We start from the raw sequence: 20,358 nt of genomic DNA, 5'->3' as shown, positions 1-20,358 counted from the left end.
CCCTGGAGTCGGGCTTCTGGAGGAAGAACTGTGAAATGTCTTGAAGTGAAAAAATTCAAGATTTCAACAAGTACTGGAAACAAGGTTTTCTCTGTAAGCCATTTATGTAATTATTCATTTAAAAAAAACAATGCAAAGAATGACTGGGTTCTACCAGGATGAAATATCCTGGATTTTTTAAGCTGAATTAGCGGCCAAACCATCGACGCCAATTCCAAGAGGAGCTTCTCTAAACCTTCTCCCCCTGACGCCGCCCTTTTACCCGAAAACCGAAGCGCTCAAAATGCCCATTTCCGGGACATCTTTTCTTTCCCGGCTCGCCAACCCGCGGGAAGTCCGCTCCCCTCCCTCGCCGTCGATGCGCCTTGTCGCCATAGCAACGCACGGCTGATCTTACGTGACCTTTTACAGATGTAAATTGAAGAACTCTTCAGGATCAGGGAAGAGATCATCCGGCGCTCACTTCTTTCGCTCGCCTATATTTTCTCTCCGCCGCCGCCGCCGCTGCTTGCGCTCTCATAAATATGGGTTCGTAATTGAAGACGGGCGGTGGAACTCTCCTGCACTTCACTATTTATTATAGCTGTTTATGAAATGCTTCTGCTGCAGTTGTCAGCCCTGAGACCTGACGGAGGATCTAAAATCAAGGCTTTTTTAAAAAATTTTTTTATAGTTTTTGGATGTATGAAAGAATTAAGTAAAAAGAAACGGGTTGGAATGGGCGGGAGAAAAGTGTCAGGGGTATGAAGAGATAGAAGAACATCAGCCAGAATGAAAGGAAAGGTGGAGGAGATGGTGGGGAGATGGTCTACAAACACTGTCAGTGACCAAAAGACAGGAGGCAGAGCTGGAGGTCACAGAGATGAAGATGTTGAAGTTCTCTGTAGAAGTGACCAGGATGGAGAGGATCAGGAACGAGTCCATCAGAGGGACGGCACTTGTTAGATGTTTTGGAAGAGAAGGTCTGAGATGGTTGGGTCATGGACAGAGGAGGGAGAGTGAATATATTGGTAGATGGAAGCTGGTATTGAAGGTCTAGACGAAGACCAAAGAGAAGGTAGATGGACGTAAAGCAGAATTTGTCACAGGGGTGCAGGACATGTATGACTGGGATAAAGTGATGACTGCGATGGTTTGGACATGAACACTCCTCTGTTCATATCCAAACCATGGTGAAGATCTGGGTAGAAGGTTGCTGAAGGTGGAGCTGCCAGGCAGGAGAGCTAGAGGAAGACCCAAGAGAAGATTTATAGACGTCGTGAGAGAGGATATGAAGTTAGTTGGTGTGAGAGAGGAGGATCCAGAGAATAGGGTTAGATGGAGAAGGTGGATTCACTGTGGAGACCCCTGAAGGGAAAAGCCAAAAGGAAAAGATGAAGGTGTCATCAATCAGACAGTTTGGACACCAGACAAATTCGCCCGTGTTAAGTTGTCCTTCGGATAGTTTGGGTACATGGACAACACCCTTGGCTCCCCCTGAAGGGAAAACCCGAAAGGAGAAGAAGAAGAAGGATGCATGAAAGAATTAATGCAGTTCGACAGTCATTCACTCACCGTTTCATTAGCTGCCATTGGCCGGAAACTCTCCCGGCTGTGATTGGCTGAAAGGTGGACGTCAGGGTCGCCGATAGAAGCGTACAACCATTCACCCTTTCATTTAAATGTCATACATGTCGTGCCAGACGATATTCACTCTCTCTTTGACACATCAAATAGACTCATCCGACTGTTTACGCCCTGATCTGAAAGTCATACGGAGAAGAAAAAAATGCCTTCAGTGTTTTGGGTTCAGTGTTTTGCTCAACAACACTTGGACAGGCTAGGAGGAACCGCGAATCGAACCAGGAATGCTTGGTTCCGAGGTCGACCCCTCTGACCCTCCTGAACCACAATGTGGCGTACGACCATTCACCCTTTCATGCCAAATAGTGACGTACCAAATTCACTCTCTCATTTATATATCATAAAGAAACACGCAACCGTTCACTCTTTCACCCACGTCATAATAGACATGCAACCATTCGCTCCCTTGTCTACAAGTCAAATCCCGTGGGAAACTCCCACTGCCCCGTGGAGGAAGTGGAGTGGAACAAGGGACCTTCTTGCCGTGAGCTTGAGTTGCTGACCGCTGAATCCATTGCTTTATACAGTTGATTCTTTACAGTTTTCTCCAGATTTGTTCCCGTCAGAGTCCCGGTGGCCTCGGGCCCCGTGGCGTTTGGTATTTTTAGGGATGCCTCCGACGGACATCAAAATACTTCAAACCCCTTCGCAGACAACAATATGCAAACGAGGCTGCGCTGGGAAAGCCTTTGAAATCCTCTCCCCTTGGGGACGGCTGGTATTTGATGGTACTTTGCCAGTTGCCATCAGTGACCGTTTTGCAGCGCGTCGCTTTGTGTTTAGCGAAAGCATACTGTTTGCAATTACCGCGAATCTTTGTCTCGTTAAAAACGCGGCGCGCAGAATTGAACCTTACTGTTTACATTATGGAAGCCAGCCGGAGGGGATCATTTGCAAAAGACTCCGCATGCATAATTCCTCAAGTAAAACACAGACTTAGTTATTGCGTGTTTGTTTGAGATTTGCCGCGGATCGGGTATTTGATTTCATGATAGGATTATTACGTTACATAAGGTGCACTTTGAATATCCTCCGCGCAGAATGCTGACTGATGAGATTCGCATCCAAGCTCCGGTTTGATTTATTTTCTTTTTCCCCGCCGGAACAGACTGCTCCAAGTCCAATTTGTCGAAGGACCAATCGCAGCCCGGCTCGTCGATGAACATGCCCCAGTCTTTCGGGACGGCGATGGGGTTCTCCTTGTCCGACACGCTGTCGATGGCGGCCCTGCCGAGACCGTCGCAGAACGCCACCGGCCTGCGCGCCTCGGAGGAAAGCGTGGTGTACCTGGCGCCCGCCACCGACGCCAACAAGTGCTGGCCCATTCGCCCGACGCTGCGCAACGAGCTGGACACCTTCTCGGTGCACTTCTACGTCTTCTTCGGCCCGAACATATCCATCCCGCCGGATAAGGCGGCGGTGTTCGCCATCAACCTCATGCCGGTGTTGGACAGCGGCGGAGTCCTCAACATGGAGCTCAAGCTCAACATGGTGAGTTGAAGACGCACGAGTTCCTCCACTAGAAAAGAGCGTAAGGATCCAGAGTTGTATTATCCGTTGTCTATGCCGCTTATGCCTAGCTCATGGTGCTAGCTCATCCCTTCATTCACACGGCCGGGGAGTTTGGGGTGTCGAGGTACCATCAAGGCAGAACTCATGTGTGTGAATGCGAGGAACCCGGTTAGATTGGTAAGGATACAGGGAGTGGAGAACAATAAGTTGGAGTACAGACAGATGAGGTTAGACAAGAACCTCCATGGACCATGGAACTCTGACTGAGAGGATGAATGCTTTTATGGCTCCATAGGGCCGGTGAATAAGAGAGGTATCGTATGAGGAACTCTGGAGTGAAAGAGAAGTATGTTAGACTGGTGCATGACATGTATGCTCGCTGTGAGACAGCGATAAGGTGTGCTGTAGGGGTAACAGAGACAGGAATCTCCATGGACCGTGATGTTTGCAGATGATATTGTGATCTGGGTTGTGAGCGCATAGAACAGGTTGACGTGGAGGTATGCTCTGGATAGGAGAGGAATGAAGGTTAGCCACAGCAAGACAGAATATATGTGTGTGAGTGAGAGGACCCCGGGAGGAACATTGAGGCTACAGGGAGTGGAGATCAAGAAGGTGAAGGATTTCAACCAACTAACTAGTGCAATGAGTTAGAACACTTTCAGCCAGAATGACAGGAAAGGTGGACAAGACCATGGTGAGCTAGCATTGCTGTATGCTCTACACTGACAATGACCAAAAGACGGGAGGCAGAGCTGGAGGTCGCGGAGATGAAGATGCTGAGGTTCTCTTTGGGAGTGACCAGGATGGATAGGATCAGGAATAAGTCCATCGGAGGAGCGGCTTATGGTAGATGTTTTGGAGAGAAGGTCAGAGAAGCCAGAAGGGAGAGTCAATATATTGGTAGAAGGATGCTGGAAGCGGAGGTCTTGAGGAAGACCGAAGAGAAGATTTATGGACGTAGTGAGAGAGACTATGAAGTTAGTTGGTGTGAGAGAGGAGGATACAGAGAATAGAGTTAGATGGAGAAGGTTGATTCACTGTGGCGACCCCTGAAGGGAAAAACCAAAAGGCAAAGAAGAAGGTGTCATCAATCAGACAGTTTGGACACCAGACGTATGCTTCGCCGGTTGACAGAAAATCCGTCGAGTAGAATTTGCCCGTGTTAAGTTGTCCTTCGGATAGTTTGGGAACATGGACGGCGCCCGCGGTGTCTCTGGAGGTCTTCAGGAAGCCGGAGCGTGGAGAGTTTCATGCGGGCAGACGGACTTTTAAGATTTCGCTTCTGAAAAGAAAACCGGGCAGTCAGCGTTGAAATATCAAGGGGATGATAGGATCTGCAGATCTTTGATTGTTCGGTTCAAAAGTGTTCCTTGACATTTTTTGGGGATGTGCCTTTCCCCCTCCTGTCTTCTCAGATTCCTATCAGTTTCATCTCTTTGCATTCAGTGGAGTCATTTTCACACACAATCTCGGGCGCCGAGACGTCCTGCAACACACCGATGGGAGAAAAAAACAGGAGAAAACAGCCATGGTTAAAAAAAAAAAACAAAAAACGATAAGGCGGAAAGAAAAAAAGGTTCCCCTCCGGAGATGGAGTGTTTGGGCTTTTAAAAAAACTCCTGCTTTTGAAACGGTGGCTCGGTGTCTGAGTCACTGAATAAAACAAACTATTCATTCATTATCGATCAGGCCTTTCAGGGTCGCAGGGGGCGGAGCCTAACCCTGCTGCGATTGGCCGAGAGGCGGCCGTCACCACGGAGACGTACAAGCATTCCCCTCGTCGAAAATCTTCTTGTCGTGGCAACTGGGCTTGAATTTGGGCAACTCAGGTCAAAGGTCGCTCATCCCAAATTGTTCAGCATCATGTCCGTGGAGGTTTTGGAACTGAAGATACCTTTCGGACGAGGGTGAAACATCTTCAACGGAAGAAATTCGACATTTCGACGAGGATTCCCCGCGACCTGGAGGACCGAGAGCCTCCACGGACAAGCAAAGACAACAAACCGGAGGTTGTCGTGGCAACCGGACTTGAATTTCTTCACTTGAAGATGTTTCGCCCCTTGTCCGAAAGGGTTCGCGCCCACGGACCGGACCCATCTGGACCCTCCAAACCGCCAGAAGCAGCAGAAGAAGCCCCAGTGATGTCCACCTGAGCCTCAGTCCATGAGATCCAACAGGTTTCACTTCTTTTGTTTCTCACTCTGAGAAGTTTGGCTTCACTTTTTCACATTCTAAATCCAGGTAATCCCCAAAAGTTGCTCCTTCGTCCCCAACGTGCGACGCCTCCATTAGCATAACAACCTCCTTCATCTCTGTCATTTGCAGAAAAAGCTTCAAAAACCCTGGCGGTTTCAAGAAGCCTCTGGGATGAAGGCTGAAACCGCCTCGAGTGACGAAATCCAACTCCCGTCGCCGCGACGGAATCGACCGAACTGCTCTCGCTTTAAGTCCAAGCGATTCGCAACGGAAACGGACTCAAAAAACAACCGAAAAACGCTCCGCTGAAGATCTGAAACGTTTTCCAGGCAGAAACATCTCCTGCCAGGAGCCAGCTGTGCCGTCCAAACACCCAGAATAGCAGCCGAGTGAGTTCTTCATCCGCAGGAAGAGCTGGAAGTTACCAAAAACGGTGTCGCCGCCGGTTCAGAAAGTAATCTGATTACTCCGCGTACAAGTGAACGGTCTGGCGACGCTCCGATCCAGCCTTCTCGCCTTCTCGTGTTGGTCCGGGGAAGATAAACACACCTTCCCGTCGCTCCCCGAGACGGGATTGATAATCAATCTCCGCGTCCAATCTCCGGCGGGAAGGCAAACAGTCGCAGTTCAGGAAATTATATTAATTGAGCGAAAGGGGGGCGGCTCGTCGATGAATTGCCGTCGGGGCCGCGGCGACCGAACCATTACCGTCGTGACCTCGGGCTTTTCTTTCCGAGGAAGTTTGAGCGGGTTGACGGCGTCTCCGGGGTCCCGGGGACGTCACGGAGGCGCCATGACGGTTGCGTTCTCCAGAGAAGCCCGTCACGCTATGCTATTCTGAGGACACATTCCCCGAGCTATGATCTGTCACTTGCTTGCATCGGCGTTGTTTTTTTTTTTTTGGGGGGGAGATAAACAAGCCAAATACATCTGGATTTTATTTGACTTTTGAAATCCAAAGCAATCGGCATATATATACAGGCAGAAGCTCAGACCGCTGCCATAATCCTTGTGGATTCTTGTCAAAAATCTTGCCCGAAAACGCTTCAGACCTCACCTGAGAGGCTACACCTGAAGAAGCTGCTCCGGGATGAGGGCCGAAATGTCTTCAAGTGAAGAAATTCAAGTCCAGTTGCCAAGACGAGAAGAGTTCGGCAGGAATTCGCCATGACCCGGATGACAGAACCTCCCCTGACATAACCCGTGTGGATTCTTAAAAGAAAATACAGACAGAGGGAACAAGTTTTGCCAAATGAGGCCAAACTAGGCAGTTTGTTATTAATTTTTAATGGGAACGCGAAGCAGATGGTTCAGCTGAGGACCACCGCCTGGTGCCGGGCCAGATCCGAAGAGGTGTATTTTAACTCAGATCGGTTAACCAAGTGGCTGATGGCTGACTTGTATGCACGGAGCTGCTATGCAAAGCTAACCAGGCCACCTTGAGCAACTCGGGTTCACTTCCCGAGGACACGGGGATCGAACCGCCGACTATCCAATTGGAAAGAAGCCTGCTGTACCGGCTGTCGTCGTCCCAAAACCGCCATTGTAGTCTTGGACTTGCGGAGTGCAGCTAGAGGAGAGCAGGGTCATGATAGTGAAGCTCTGGAGTTGCCCCTCCATTGGTAGGCTTGCAGATGCAGGTCGGATCCAGAAGGATCCTAGTCGCCGGTTGTCCCGAAACCCCCCCGGAGGTTCTCGGCGGTCATTTCCAAGGAGCCGCGGAGGAAATTATCCTTGAAGAGGGGAATTTGTTGCGGCGAGGGACGAGCTAAAGCCATTTACAACTTGTTTACAACCCATGCCAGACCTCCAGGTCATGGCTAGCGGATAATTAGCTTGCTGTAGCGAAAAAAAATAACCTTTTCGGCTCATTGAGGCAGCCTGTGCCGGACCGGGCGACCTCGCAAATCAAGTCAAGGATTTAACAAAAAGGGATGCCACGCAGCTTCTTCCTCAAAATGGTTGGTTCATGTTATAAATTTTGTTTTGAATATTCCGCCGCATCTCCACAACACGTTGGTGAGAAACGACCCGTAAGCAGAACTTTCTGTAGGGACGGTTTATCACCTTCTCCCACGGGCGTCACCACGCTGTAGATTGCTCCATCTCACAGCGATAGTCAAAAAGACAGACTCGTTGCGCTCAACAAAACCACCCGCCTTGGTAGGGATAAAAATATATGGTAAAAGTTGTGTTGCTAGGCAACACTTGTGTGATCAGAGAATCCTTCAGATTCACTTGGTCATGTAAATCGCGTTTTTATCAAACCATTCAAAAATAGAGGCGGCCCAGGCACCGATTTTAAGCTTAGCTGGAAATGTTGGGATGTTTAATGCGCCGCTCTTTCATTCGTCCGGTACCCCAAGTCCGGCAAGCTCCGGTAGCCCACGACAACCAATGCAGAATAAGCGATATGGAAAATGAATGAGTGAACGTTTTCACATCAGTTCCCGCTGCGTTCTGTCTGTCCGGGGTTCTCGGCAAACTCGACGGACCTCGACGGTGTCTGCTGTCGCTTGTACCGAGGACTGCGATGACGTTGACGTCGGAGAGACCAAACAACCTCTGTCCGGTGGACCCTAACAGTAGGGCCATAACTTCAGGACGGGACTCCACGGTCCACCCACACCTGAAGGACAACGGACATTGGTTTGAAGATAGCAATGTCCGTCCAGAGAAGACAGATGGTTCCAGAGAGGAGTCAAAGAAGCCATCTTTGGTAAAGCAGAGGACGGGGCCTCATTTGCATATAGGACGACCTTTCGCAAATGTACGACGCCGTTCCGGGATCAATACCAAGATGGATTTGCAGAGACGGGACCAGGAACTTCTGCACCCCACAAACAACCAGGAAAGACCCTCCACCAGAAGCAACCCGTGGTAACGTCCACGTGAGCCTCGGTCTGTCGGATCCGACAGGTTTCACCCCTTTGTTGAGCTTCACCTCACGGTCCAATCCAGGTTATCCGGTCCAGTCGCTCTTTTGTTCCAACGAACGACAACCTCGTTAGCGTAGCATCCCCGTTACACCTAGCTTCTGCAACTCAACTCCTCCACTTACATCACAAACCCCTGAGTGAAACCCCTTTAAATGAAAACATTGAAATCCAGTTGCCAAGACAAGAAGAATTCTCCATCGCCTGGATGACCCAGAACCTCCATCAACGGACAGAATAAACCAGTATCGCGTTACTTTTGCGATCTTTTGTACTCAATCACTCAATTATTCTTAGCATCAAACCTTTAGCTTGCAGGTAACGGATCGGGGCGCGTAAATCAAAACGTGATGGACGGGCTTTTACCGCCATCAGCCGTAAATAAAACGGAAAGTAAGCTTATGTAGTCTGGACGTGAGTCCGGAATTGATTACAACAGGCGAGTACGACGATAATTAGACATGAATTAGCGACGAAGCCGGTAATGTCCTGAAACAGGGAGGCTCCGGGGAACGACAGCGTCAACAATAACAACAACGACAACCGGCATAAATTGACTTAATTTCTTTTAGCCGTTATCGATGCGTTTCCTCACGGCGTCCTTCGTCGCCGCCGCTGGATTCGGTTAAAGGTTACAGGAAGTACCTCCGAGTATATTAAAATATATCACGTCAGTCACAAAGCACGACCGCCTCGCGTTGCCTTGCACTCAAAAATACATTTTGTGGAATAATTTATCATCAAAAGTAGCCATAAGCAGGAGACGCACACACACAGAGCGGTAATGTATTCATAGATGTATGTGCATGTGTGTGTGTGTGTGTGTGTGTGTGTGTGTGTGTTAGCGCCTGCCGGTACAAAGAAATGTCAAGCCTTGCAAACTGCGATGATATCACGCCACGGGCTGCAGCCGGAGAATAGAAGCGTCCCTCCCCGTGGGGTTTACTGGCTCAGGGTGTCGGCCATTTTGACTATTTATAAACAAAACAAAAAAAAAAACGCCGGCTCCTCCGAGGGACGTTGAATCACGAGGATGATGTTTCCTGAGCTCCATTGTTTATTTAGACAGATTATGTGAAGTGTGTGTGTGTGTGTGTGTGTGTGCGAGAGCTGCTTTTGTGTAGTCGTCGCCTCCGCAACCCCCCGATCGACGCTGGAAATAACTCAGTCTTAGCGAGAGCGGCTCTCCTGCGGTTCGACGCCTCGGACCTTGAAAAAATCGGCACGCTAAAAATGCTCCGAAAATAAAGGTTATTTATTTTACATTGAGGAAATTTGTGATCCCGAAATTTACCATTTTGGTAAATATATTTTTGGTTTGCATCTGATTTTTGCTTGGAATGAATTTTTAAATTACATTTACTCGCACATCCAGGTGCTGGATTAAAAGTATGGAGTAAATAAAGGTTTGAAAAAAAATCTGCCCACAAAGAGTGATCCAGAAAGAAAAAGAGGATTTATTTGACGTAAAGAAAATGTATTATAGCAAATTTATTTGCTTACCAAAATATGTCTACCAAAAATGGTAAGCATTTCCTTGAAGCGAGTTTCTTTACTCTATGTAAAATAAGTTGTCTTTATTTTGGAGCGCTCTTGGCGTGCAGATTTTTTCAAACCTTAATTTAGTCGACTTTTGATCCAGCACCCATGTGTGTGGTTTTTTTTTTTTTCTTCACATTATGTGTGAATGAGAGAGTGAACAGTCTAGATTTTAAGTTTTAGTGAATGTGTGAATGTCTCCATATCACCAGGGAATAAAAGAGTCAATGGCTGTTTGACTCGAAATGATGCGCGAATGAGACAGTGAACTGAGACAGTGAATGTCTTTATATCACGTGTGAATGAAGGGGTGAATGCCTCCGATGATATGCAAATGAGAGAGTGAATGGATGATTGCTATTATGACTCTATAGGGCCGATAAATAAGAGAGTGCAGAGAAAAGAACTCCGGTATTGTATCGAGGAAGTAGGGATTGGCAGAGAAGTATTTTACACTGGTGCAGGACATGTATGCTCGCTGTGAGACAGTTGCGAGGTATCCTGTAGGGGTAACAGAGAAGTTCAAGGTGGAGGTGGACCTCATCTGGGATCAGCTCTGAGTCCCTTCTTGCTCGCAGTGGTGATGGACAGGCTGACAGATGAGATAAGACAGGACTCTCCATGGACCGTGATGTTTGCAGATGACATTGTGATCTGTAGTGAGAGCAGGGAACATCTAGAGAGGTATTCTCGGAGGAATGAAGGTTAGTCATAGCTGCTGAAGCTTCGTCTGCCAAGAACAAGGGATCCTCAATGAATCGCTCAATGCTTGTCTTCGCCGTCGAAATGTCAGCTCTCCTGCGAACGTCGAGGTGGAAGACAAACTCACAAATCGCACATTTCGGCACAGTCACAACTCGTCGTCGTCTTTTACCTGATTACTCGCTGGAGCCGAAACTCACCCGTCGATGTTTCAGGAAGGTTAAATCTGACGTTGATGAATGTATTGGGATTCGTGATCGCGACGGTTCTTTCAAACGAACTGTTCCTTTGAACAAACAGTTCTTTCGAACAAACGGTTCTTTGAAAGGATTCGGAATTAGATCGGCATCGGCGAAAAATCTGAATTTCTTCCACCATTCCACGTACAAAGAGCATAAAAAAAGATTCAAACATTTACACGAATGCATGGAGGGTGTGTGTGTGTGTGTGTGTGTGTGTGTGTGTGTGTGTGTGTGAGGGGGTGGGGGTCGTGAAATGCCATTGGGTGTGATTGAGTCTCACTACCAGGAGAGCGCGGGCCAGATGGCGAGTCGAGGGAGCCTGAAATCTCAGCACCTGGCAACGTGTCTGTCGAGTCATTGCATTAATCAACAACTTTGCCAAGTCCTTGCATATACATTATCCACATTGTGGCGGCGTGATCGTAAACTTAATTATTCACGAACACACACACACACACACACACACATGCACAAAGTATCGGCGGCGCCCTGAGACGGAGGAGACGGGGTTTAAAGTAAACACTGGTGCTTTAATAAACTCCCCCGCACCGTTTCCTGCTGGTTTCGACGCCACCGTCGGCCCTTTATTCTTTCAGCGAAATAAACAGAACGGAGCGTCCGACAACTTCCCTCCGCCTCCGCCGGAGGAGCGGATTCTCGGAAAAATATAGTCCCCGTGTTCTCCTCGCATCTGCATGGGGTTCCGCTGGGTTCTCCTCAGGTTCCACCAGCGGTCCAAACCCTGCAGCAGGATAAGCGGTTAACAGGACTGTCTCACAAAATGTCAATATTGTGATAAAGTTCTTTACCTTCTGTAAAAAAAACCAAAATGTCATACATTCTGGATTCACTCTGAAATATCGCAAGCCCTTTATTATTCTAATATTGCTGATTATGGCTTACATCTTAACCCTCATGTTATGTTAAGGGTCAATGGGTGAAATGGCTCAAATTGACCCTTAACATAATATGAGGGTTAAGAAAACTCAAAAATCCTATCTCAAAATATGAGATATTTTTGTTTTTTTTGAATCGCATTACAGAAGATAAAGAACTTTATCACAATATTCTCGTTTTCTGAGACAGCGACAAGCTCAGTTCCTTCTTTGAGAATCCATCGCTTTCACTATTGATTATCATTTTAACCATGTGACCGGCAAGGGTGGGGTGGGGGGGGGGGCCTTCAGTGTCCACGCCCAGTGACGGCCATGTTTGTTTTCTCTTCCAGTCGACGCTGAAAGGCGCCAACGTGACGGTGTTTGGCTGCCTGAACCACGGGATGCCTCTTTTCCAGCGGGAGAACGCTTCCCTGAGATGTGAATCAGGTAGGGAGGTTCTCGTCCGTTTTGCTTTCCGGATCGCCCGAACCCGACGTTCTCTGCGACTGCCGTCCTCCTCGCTCCAGAATCTGCAGCCGGGTTCTTCCTCTCGGTGAACACCACGTCCAACATCACCAAGCTGAGGATTCCTTACCCGCAGACGGGCACCTGGTACCTCAGCCTGCGTTCCCTCTGCGCCACCAAACATGGGTGAGTGGCCGCATCTCCTCTTGCATCTCCTCAACATCCCTCCGCGAGCAGCTCGGGATGTCAAACGTACGGCCCGCGGGCCGGTACCGGCCCATCGGGGGGGTCCGATCCGGCCCGTGGAATAAATCTACTATTATGAACGACTTTTTTGAAATAAAACTACTGTTCTTGTATTGTCTGCTCAGGGCGCACCGTTTTGGTCAGGGTTAGCAACACGGCAGATTTGAGCAAAGCGGATTCCGGGTCTGTAAATAGCATTTTTATTTATTGTTAGAGCTGTTTTTCCGTCGGATCCGACGCCCTCACCGGCAAGATGTTGTTGTCAAAAAAGGAGAAAAGTGGATTTGGAGTGCAGGGTTTTGCCAGAAAAATGGACCAATTCTTATTTGTTGGTTGAGGTTAATAAGAAATCTGTATGCTCGGTGTGGATGCAAAACAAATATTTGGAAATATTTGGACTTCGTATTACTTCTAGGTAATTATGCTATGATTTTACTTCTCCGGCCCCCTTGATGTCAAATTGGGCCTCAGATTGTAGCCTCAGGACCAAAATGAGTTTGACGCCTCTGATCTAACATTACATTACATTACATAACATTACATTACATTGCATTTGGCAGACGCTTTTATCCAAAGCGACTTACAATAGAGGACATAGGGACTGCAAATAACACTTGCAAATACAAGATGCACAGGAAATATACAGAACAGTAAGCTTGAGGTTAGTGAGTTTGTTTTTTTTTTTTGACAAAGACGTACACAAACGTACACTCACACACACACACACACACACTGCATAGCCTAACTTGGTGCCTAACCTGATCTGAGGCATCAGCGCAGTAAAAAGTCCTGAAAGAGAAAAGTTTTTACCGGTTTCTTGAAGGTTGAGAGAGATGATGCTAGTCTTGTTGCTTCCGGAAGTTTGTTCCACCACTGAGGTAGTAGAACTGAGAACAGTTTTGCCTGAGATCGCTTAGAGCGAGCAGAAGGTCCTGCTAGTAGGTTTGTATTAGAGGAACGCAGCTCTCTGCCGGGAACATAAGGTCTTATCATTTGGTTCAGATATGCTGGACCTGTTCCTGAGGTGGTTTTGAAGGCCAGGGTCAGGACCTTGTGCTTGATCCTGGCAGCTACTGGTATCCGGTGCAACTGGACGAACAGAGGTGTAACATGAACCCTTTTGGGTTGAGTGAATACCAACCGTGATCCAACCCCCTCCTCTTACACCAACTAGCTTCTTCCCTTCCTCTCCGGTTTTCCTCTAGACCTCCTCCTCCCAGATCTTCTCTGTCCGAACCATCCCAGCCTGACTTTTACCTCCAGAACCTCTAACGCGATCCCATCCGTCCTCGTTGCTCCCAAAGAGCCTGAAGCTCCACATCTTCTTCATCTTCTTCATCTTCCGCCGCCTGCAGCTCTGCCTCCCGCCTTCAACCTCTTTTCCTTTCGCTCATTCTCTTGGTCTGCATGTTCTCCGCGGATATTCCGCGCAGGAAGAAAACATCTCGACCTCATTAAAGTGTAAAATGCCGCCTCCTTGCATGGAAAAGGCAGATCGGGTTTTTGGGTATTCGGAGTTGAACGGCGGGATGGAGGATTCCTCCCGGTCCGGGCCAATTATTTCTCACCTGGGGGGCTTTTCCTTCTCTCTGTGATGAACGCCGGACCGTGACCGGCTTCAAATGTGTGTGATTTCACAAATTTGCTTGTGGGCATATTGGAAGAAAAAACAAAAAAGCAAAGAAACAATGGAAAAAAGCGTCGAACTTCACACACGAATGCTAAAACAGCTTGTGAAACGAAATGAGGGTGTTAACTCCACCCGACCTTCCACCTTTGAAGGAGGAACCTGGTCTTTCTGGTCTTTTCCGAGGCAGAAGATGCACCCTGGACGCCACAGTGATCCCTCGGGTGGAGATTTCAGCTCCTTTTCAAACCACGCATTCGCATAATCAACATTAAAACCCCCCGGGGATGAATCACCCCTTATTATATTCATTGTGCGGTTTGCATGAATGCATTAGCCTACACTGACGCGCAAGCTAAGCTAACATGTCTGTGGAGGTTCTCAGTCCTCCGGGTTATGGTGAATTCTTGTCGAAATCTTCTTGTCTTGGTGACCGGACTTGATTTTCTTCACTCGAAGATGTTTCAGCCCCTCATCCGAGACGCTTCTTCAGTTCCAATGACCTGTGGGGAGTTTCCGGATGAAACTGCTAGGTTTTTTGGCGGATCTAGATTATGGTGGCTTGTCGTGTAAGTGGTAAAGTTGATCTGCGGAAACTAGGTGTAAGGGAGGTTGTTATGCTAATGAGCTACGCTAACAAGGCCGTCAGGAGCAACTGTGGGTTCAAATCAAGTCCGATTAGCCTTATTAATATGCCGCCAAATCACAACCCCGGTTGTCTGGAGACACTTTGCACGCAGAGCAGATACAACAGTAACCCGATGTTCCCCCCAAGAGCAAGCACTGATGTGGAAATGGCCTTCTGCCTTGAGCCGTAGGGGTAAAAAGGGGCGATATGAGGGTTAGGAGGGACAGGCAAGAATCATCTCTGACTAGTAACACCAGTAATGCTAACAGCTAAATGCTAATAGCTGAATTGAGACAATAATAGCTGCAGTTTTCATAAGGAATAACGGTGGATGCCTTGCAGAAGATCAAGCCACGCACCCCTGGGAGCGTGAGAATTGAGAGCCCGGGGACTCGGGAGAAGATACGAGGTTACTATCGTGCACGGTGAAGGTAAACCAGTGCCGGCAAGAGAGGAATGAGAGAGCGGGATCATGGGATGTCCCACAGCAGAGTAATTCCAGAGCGGTGCGACTAGGCTAATGGCCTAGATGGGCTGCCGGCTAGGCTAATGCTAAATGGGTGCTTTCTGGAGGAAAAAAAAGTGTAAACCCAGGGGTGTCAAACCTACGGCCCGCGGGCCGATACTGGCCCGCCAGGAGGTCCAATCCAGCCCGTGGAATAAATCCAACATTTGAAAAATGATCATGAACTACTTCTTTTAGATAACAATGCAGTTCCTATATTGTGAACATGGAGAAAAGTGGACATGGAGTGTTGAGTTTTCCAAGAAAAATGGACCACTTCTTATCTGTTTGTTGAGGTTAAGAAGAAACCTGTATGCTCGGTGTGGATGCAATGAATTTTTGTGCCGTGATAAGACTCGCCATGGCGAAAAATACAACACAATGCACAGAAAAGTGAGAAAACAGAAGTGAGGCATAGTGTTGTTGAGATTGCACTTACTGTACTTTCCGGACTATACCTCGCTCCGGATTATAAGTCGCACCAGCCAAAAATGCCTAATAAAGAATGAAAAAAACATTTATAAGTCGCACTGGAGTATAAGTCGCATATTTGGGGGGAAATTTATTTGATAAAATCCAACACCAAGAATAGAGATTTCATCTTGAAAGGCAATTTCAAATAAAAATAGAGAACAACAGGCTGAACAAGTATAGCCTACTTGACGCATAAATAACGAACTGAGAACGTGCCTGCTAGGCTATGCTAACGGTAAGAGTCATTCAAAAAACGATAGCATATAGCACATGCTACAACCAAACAGTCTGCGTCACTCTTAATCACTAAATCCAACGAAATCTTCTTCTTCGGTGTCACTTCCGAACAACTCCGCCAACTCCGAAGGTAAACAACGCGCCGCTTCCTCTTCTACCGCTACGTCGCTACGTCAGAGTCATCGTCACTTGCAGTTCCAATTATTCCAGGACGGCGTCCTCGCTCTGATAGAGAGGCGATGGCGTTGCATGAAGCGGTAACACCAGGAAGCTCCTCCGCAAAGTCATTTCTATTCATCTCCTTGGCAACTACCTGGTGTGAAGACGCAACCGTCCTGTTGACGAGCCTCTCCGGGCAGCACGTTGTTCAAGCACCAAGTGTGAACTGGTTCCTCTAGCTGTGGCCAGCTAGCTTTTAGCACGCTATTAGCTTTTTTAGTTTTCTTCATTTCAGTAAGAGTAACCTCCGCTTTTCGCCAGTCCCTTACAAGTTTCTCACTAACTTCAAACTTTCTTTCTGCTGCTCGGTCGCCATTTTCGGCTGCATATTTCACTCCTTCCGGCTTGTAACCTGTAGAATATGATTTTCTTTTCGGTGCCATTTTTCTTCAGCCCTTCTCAGCTGTTTTTATAAGTTAGCGCAAATGTTGAAACGATCAATTTTCATAGGTACAGAAATAGCAGGTAGCATCTTTTTTTTCACAACGCACTTCTTCCATGACCCGCCCCCGCTGAATTTTGATTGGTTGGCGTGTGTGTGTGAGACGATCGCTGTTATATTAAAGACACAGACACACACATTATTTCACACATAAGTCGCTCCAGAGTATAAGTCGCACCTCCGGACAAACTATTAAAAAATGCGACTTATCGTCCGAAGGTACTTTTCTTCACTTTTAAAGGAACATTTCATTACGCACGAAGACTTTTTTATTATTTACCTGTTGGGTCAGAAGATGCAACCCAGTGATCTATAAGATAAGGGACGAGAGGGGTTGACCTTTGACCTTCTGGAGGTCTTCACCCAGGAGAACCGGTGTCAAGAAAATCCGCTTAAACGTCTCCGGAATCCTTTCCAATCTGCAACCGCGACGGCCTCGTATGTTTACCGAAATTAATAATTCAGCTCTCTAATGAAGACGGCGTGCTCGCTGTTTAAACGCCGCCGCCCCTCCCTCTCATTCAACCATGTCCTCTCCCATCTGTCACGCCGCCGTTTAATCCGGCGGCGGCTCCACGAAGGCGTCTCCGCCGCTCACCTAGCGTACAACGTCTCATATCAGAGGCCTCGCTCTGGGCGGGTTGAAAGAAAGGGTTTTTTTTTTTTTGTTGTTATCTTCGCAAAAAAACCGAAGCGCGGTCCTTTCGTTCGGTCGGTTTCATCCGACGTAAATCTGTCGCTCAAAGGGACGTTTTCCCCGAGATAACGCGCACATTCCCGCGCGGATAATGCTAATCAGCGAGACCGGTTTCAGATCAGAACGTGGCGAAGAGACAGGAAATCCAAAAATGCAATTAGATTATTTCGCGACGTTAAAAAACAAACAGTGGTTTCGGAACCGGCGTTTCGTTTTAAAGTCATTTTCCGGGTTCGGCCTTTTATCCAGGGTTTCTTTTTGTTTTTTGTTTTTTTTTCGCGCGATGCTCTTGGGAATTTCAGCCAAAAAAAAAAAAAAAAAACGAGTAACAGATGGCGTGAGCGGCGCGTTCGTCCTCGCATGAGAGCTTTTGCCGCGGTGTGAAAAATGCACGGGATAAAAAAAAAACAAAAAAAAACAAAAAGGTTTCCGTCTTTAGTCGAATCAAACGGGTCTCATTAGCGGGAACACGGGCGGCGTGAGTGACGGGTCAGCGGCTGATTGATGGGCGTTTAAAACCTTTTACGGGCATTTAAAGCGTCACGGCGGAGATTGACAGGAGATAAAACACAATGCCAGGAAAAATCTTCACGCATTCATCGGCTCATCATCTTTATTCCGCAGTCACGAAGACGTACGACCGCTCGCTCTTATTCATAAATCAGAAAGAAATTCAATCTTTTGCGTTCTCTTGAGGGTTTTTTTTTTTTCCAGAACTTGCATTTTTGGTTTTTGAAGAGAATCACATCATACTCAGGTTCTCTAAAAGCAGGATGTTTTTTTTTTTTTTGCAAATAAAAACCTGAATCCACGTGTTGTTCAGATCTAGCCGACCGTGACGGACGAACCCAAATATCTTGGATGTCTTCTTTTTCAACATTTCGGGAAACATCCCGTCAAATCAGGCGCTCTTGATGGAAATGATCCGGTCGAAGGTTTATTCGGAAGGAGATGCAGTGGACATGCACTTTTCACGGGAGTTACGTCCAAAGACCCCCCTCGAAAAGTGAATTTCCGCAAAGTAAAGATAATGTTGATGGTATTTAAAGATATATTAACCCTTAACCAACCTCACTTAACCCTTTACCAACTCTTATAACCCACCATGGAGTGTGTTACGCTTCCACGCTCTTATACAGGACACTAAACACTTGTAACGTACAATTAATAATAATAATAATAATAATACATGGGATTTTTATAGCGCTTTTCACAACACTCAAAGACGCTTCACTAGTAAAAACAGAAGAAACAGAACACACACAGAATTATTGGGAAGAAGTCCATAATTGCAGAGTGTGGCGACGAGCGCCAGTCCAGGTACAAGCTGGAGGAGCTTCGCCGGTGTGCAGCTGAGTGTCGCGCTGCTGTGAGGAGGCAAGTGTCGGAGCTGGATGTCGGAGATGGATTTTTGGTGGAGGGAGAGATGGTGGAGCAGGAGGAGCAAGAAGATTTCGGCCGATGGAAATGCCGTCTTGCTAGGTGCCATCGGGATCCGGAGTTTTGAGAGGCTAGCCAGCCAGCAAGCCTGCTCAGGTCGGCAAGCTAGTTTGGTAGCTTGCTGGAGATTGTCCAGGTGAGCCTTTGTCTTTGGTTTGGTTGATTGGTTGGAGAGCGGGAAGCGGCAGCCAAACGCGCCAGCGTCCTCCCGCCCGCCATCTTGCCAAAAAAAAAAAAATTCTTCTTTTGGCTTTTCCCCTCAGGGGTCTCCATAGTGAATCAACTTTTTCCATCTAACCCTTCTCTCGGTATCCTCCTCTCTCACACCAGCTATCTTCATATCGTCTCTCACTACGTCCATAAATCTTCTCTTTGGTCCGAATCCAGCATCCGTCTACCAGTATATTCTCTATCCCTCTTCTGTCCATGACCCAACCATCTCAGTCTGGCTTCTCTGACCTTCTCTCCAAAACATCTAACATGTGCTGTTCCTCTGATAGACTCGTTCCTGATCCTCTCCATCCTGGTCTCTCCCAAAGAGAACCTCAACATCTTCATCTCTGCAACCTCTAGTTCTGCCTGCTGTCTTTTGGTCATTGGAACAGTTTCTAGTCCAAACATCATCGCTGGTCTCACCACTGTCTTGTACACCTTTCCTTTTATTCTGGCCGATAATCTTCTATAACATAGTACCCCTGACACTTTTCTCCATCCACTCCAACCTGCTTGGACCCGTCTCTTCACCTCTTTTCCACACTCTCCTACGCTCTGGACTGTTGACCCCAAGTACCTGAAATCCTCCAGCTTCTTGATCTCCATTCCCTGTAGCCTCACCGCTCCACCCGAGTTCCTCTCATTCACACACATATATTCTGACTAACTTTCATTCCTCTCCTTTCCAGAGCATACCTCCACCTCTCTAGATTTTCCTCTACCTGTTGTCTGCTCTCACTACAGATCACAATGTCATCCGCAAACATCATGGTCCATGGAGATTCCTGTCTAACCTCATCTGTCAGCCTGTCCATCACCATTGCGAACAAGAAGGGTCTCAGAGCTGATCCCTGATGGAGTCCCACCTCCACCTTGTTACCCCTACAGCACACCCTACCACCCTACCACTGTCTCACAGCGAGCATACATGTCCCAAACACTTGTACCGTACAATAAACATTGAAATACATCACAAAATGTACAGTAAGTGAAATGACGGCAGTCTGTGGAGGTTCTCGGCCATCCAGGTGATGGTGAATTCTTGTTGCAAACTTCTCGTCTTGGAAACTGGACTCGAATTTCTTTACTTGAAGACGTTTCAGCCCCTCACTCCAGAGGTTTCCTCGTTCTGATGACCTCTTGGGAGTTTCTGAATATAACTTCCAGGGTTTCGGGCGAGTCTAGGTTATGGTGGCTTGTTGTATAAATGGAAGAGTTGTTGTGCAGAAGTAGGTGTAATGGGTGTTGTTATGCTAACGTGAAGCTAGGTGACGGTGGAACTAAACAAAGGAATGAAACCTGTTGGATTCCATGAAGTGAGGCTCCTGTGGACGTTCCCTGGCTGAGGGTCTTTCCTGGCTGTTTGGAGGGTGCAGATGCAGCTGGTTCGTGTCTTGGTATCGATCCCAGTACAGCGTTGTACGTTTGTGAAAAGGTCGTGTCTGAGGCCTCCTTGTGAAAAACCCTGGCAGTTATATTGGGAAACTCCCCATCGGTCATTAGAAGTGAAGACGCCTCTTGGATGAGGGGCTGA

At 47.6% G+C, this 20,358-nt stretch overlaps 1 protein-coding gene across 2 annotated transcripts in view; it reads left to right on the top strand.

The window, feature by feature from the left end:
* The window catches only part of tmem8b (transmembrane protein 8B), a 70,501-nt gene that overhangs the window by 20,593 nt on the left and 29,550 nt on the right, over nt 1–20,358 (top strand). For both annotated transcript variants that reach the window (XM_086170005.1, XM_086170006.1), the window contains exons 6-8: nt 2,732–3,114; nt 11,982–12,078; nt 12,159–12,282. In XM_086170005.1, the coding sequence (XP_086026131.1) occupies nt 2,732–3,114; nt 11,982–12,078; nt 12,159–12,282 (604 nt within the window). The remainder of the gene's footprint in view (nt 1–2,731; nt 3,115–11,981; nt 12,079–12,158; nt 12,283–20,358) is intronic.

Source organism: Fistularia commersonii, chromosome 22, assembly GCF_037954325.1.
Source record: "Fistularia commersonii isolate RoL2024-O1a breed Wild chromosome 22, RoL_Fcom_v1.0, whole genome shotgun sequence".
In the NCBI taxonomy this organism is placed as follows: domain Eukaryota; kingdom Metazoa; phylum Chordata; class Actinopteri; order Syngnathiformes; family Fistulariidae; genus Fistularia; species Fistularia commersonii.
This window is presented reverse-complemented; position numbering and strand designations above follow the sequence as displayed.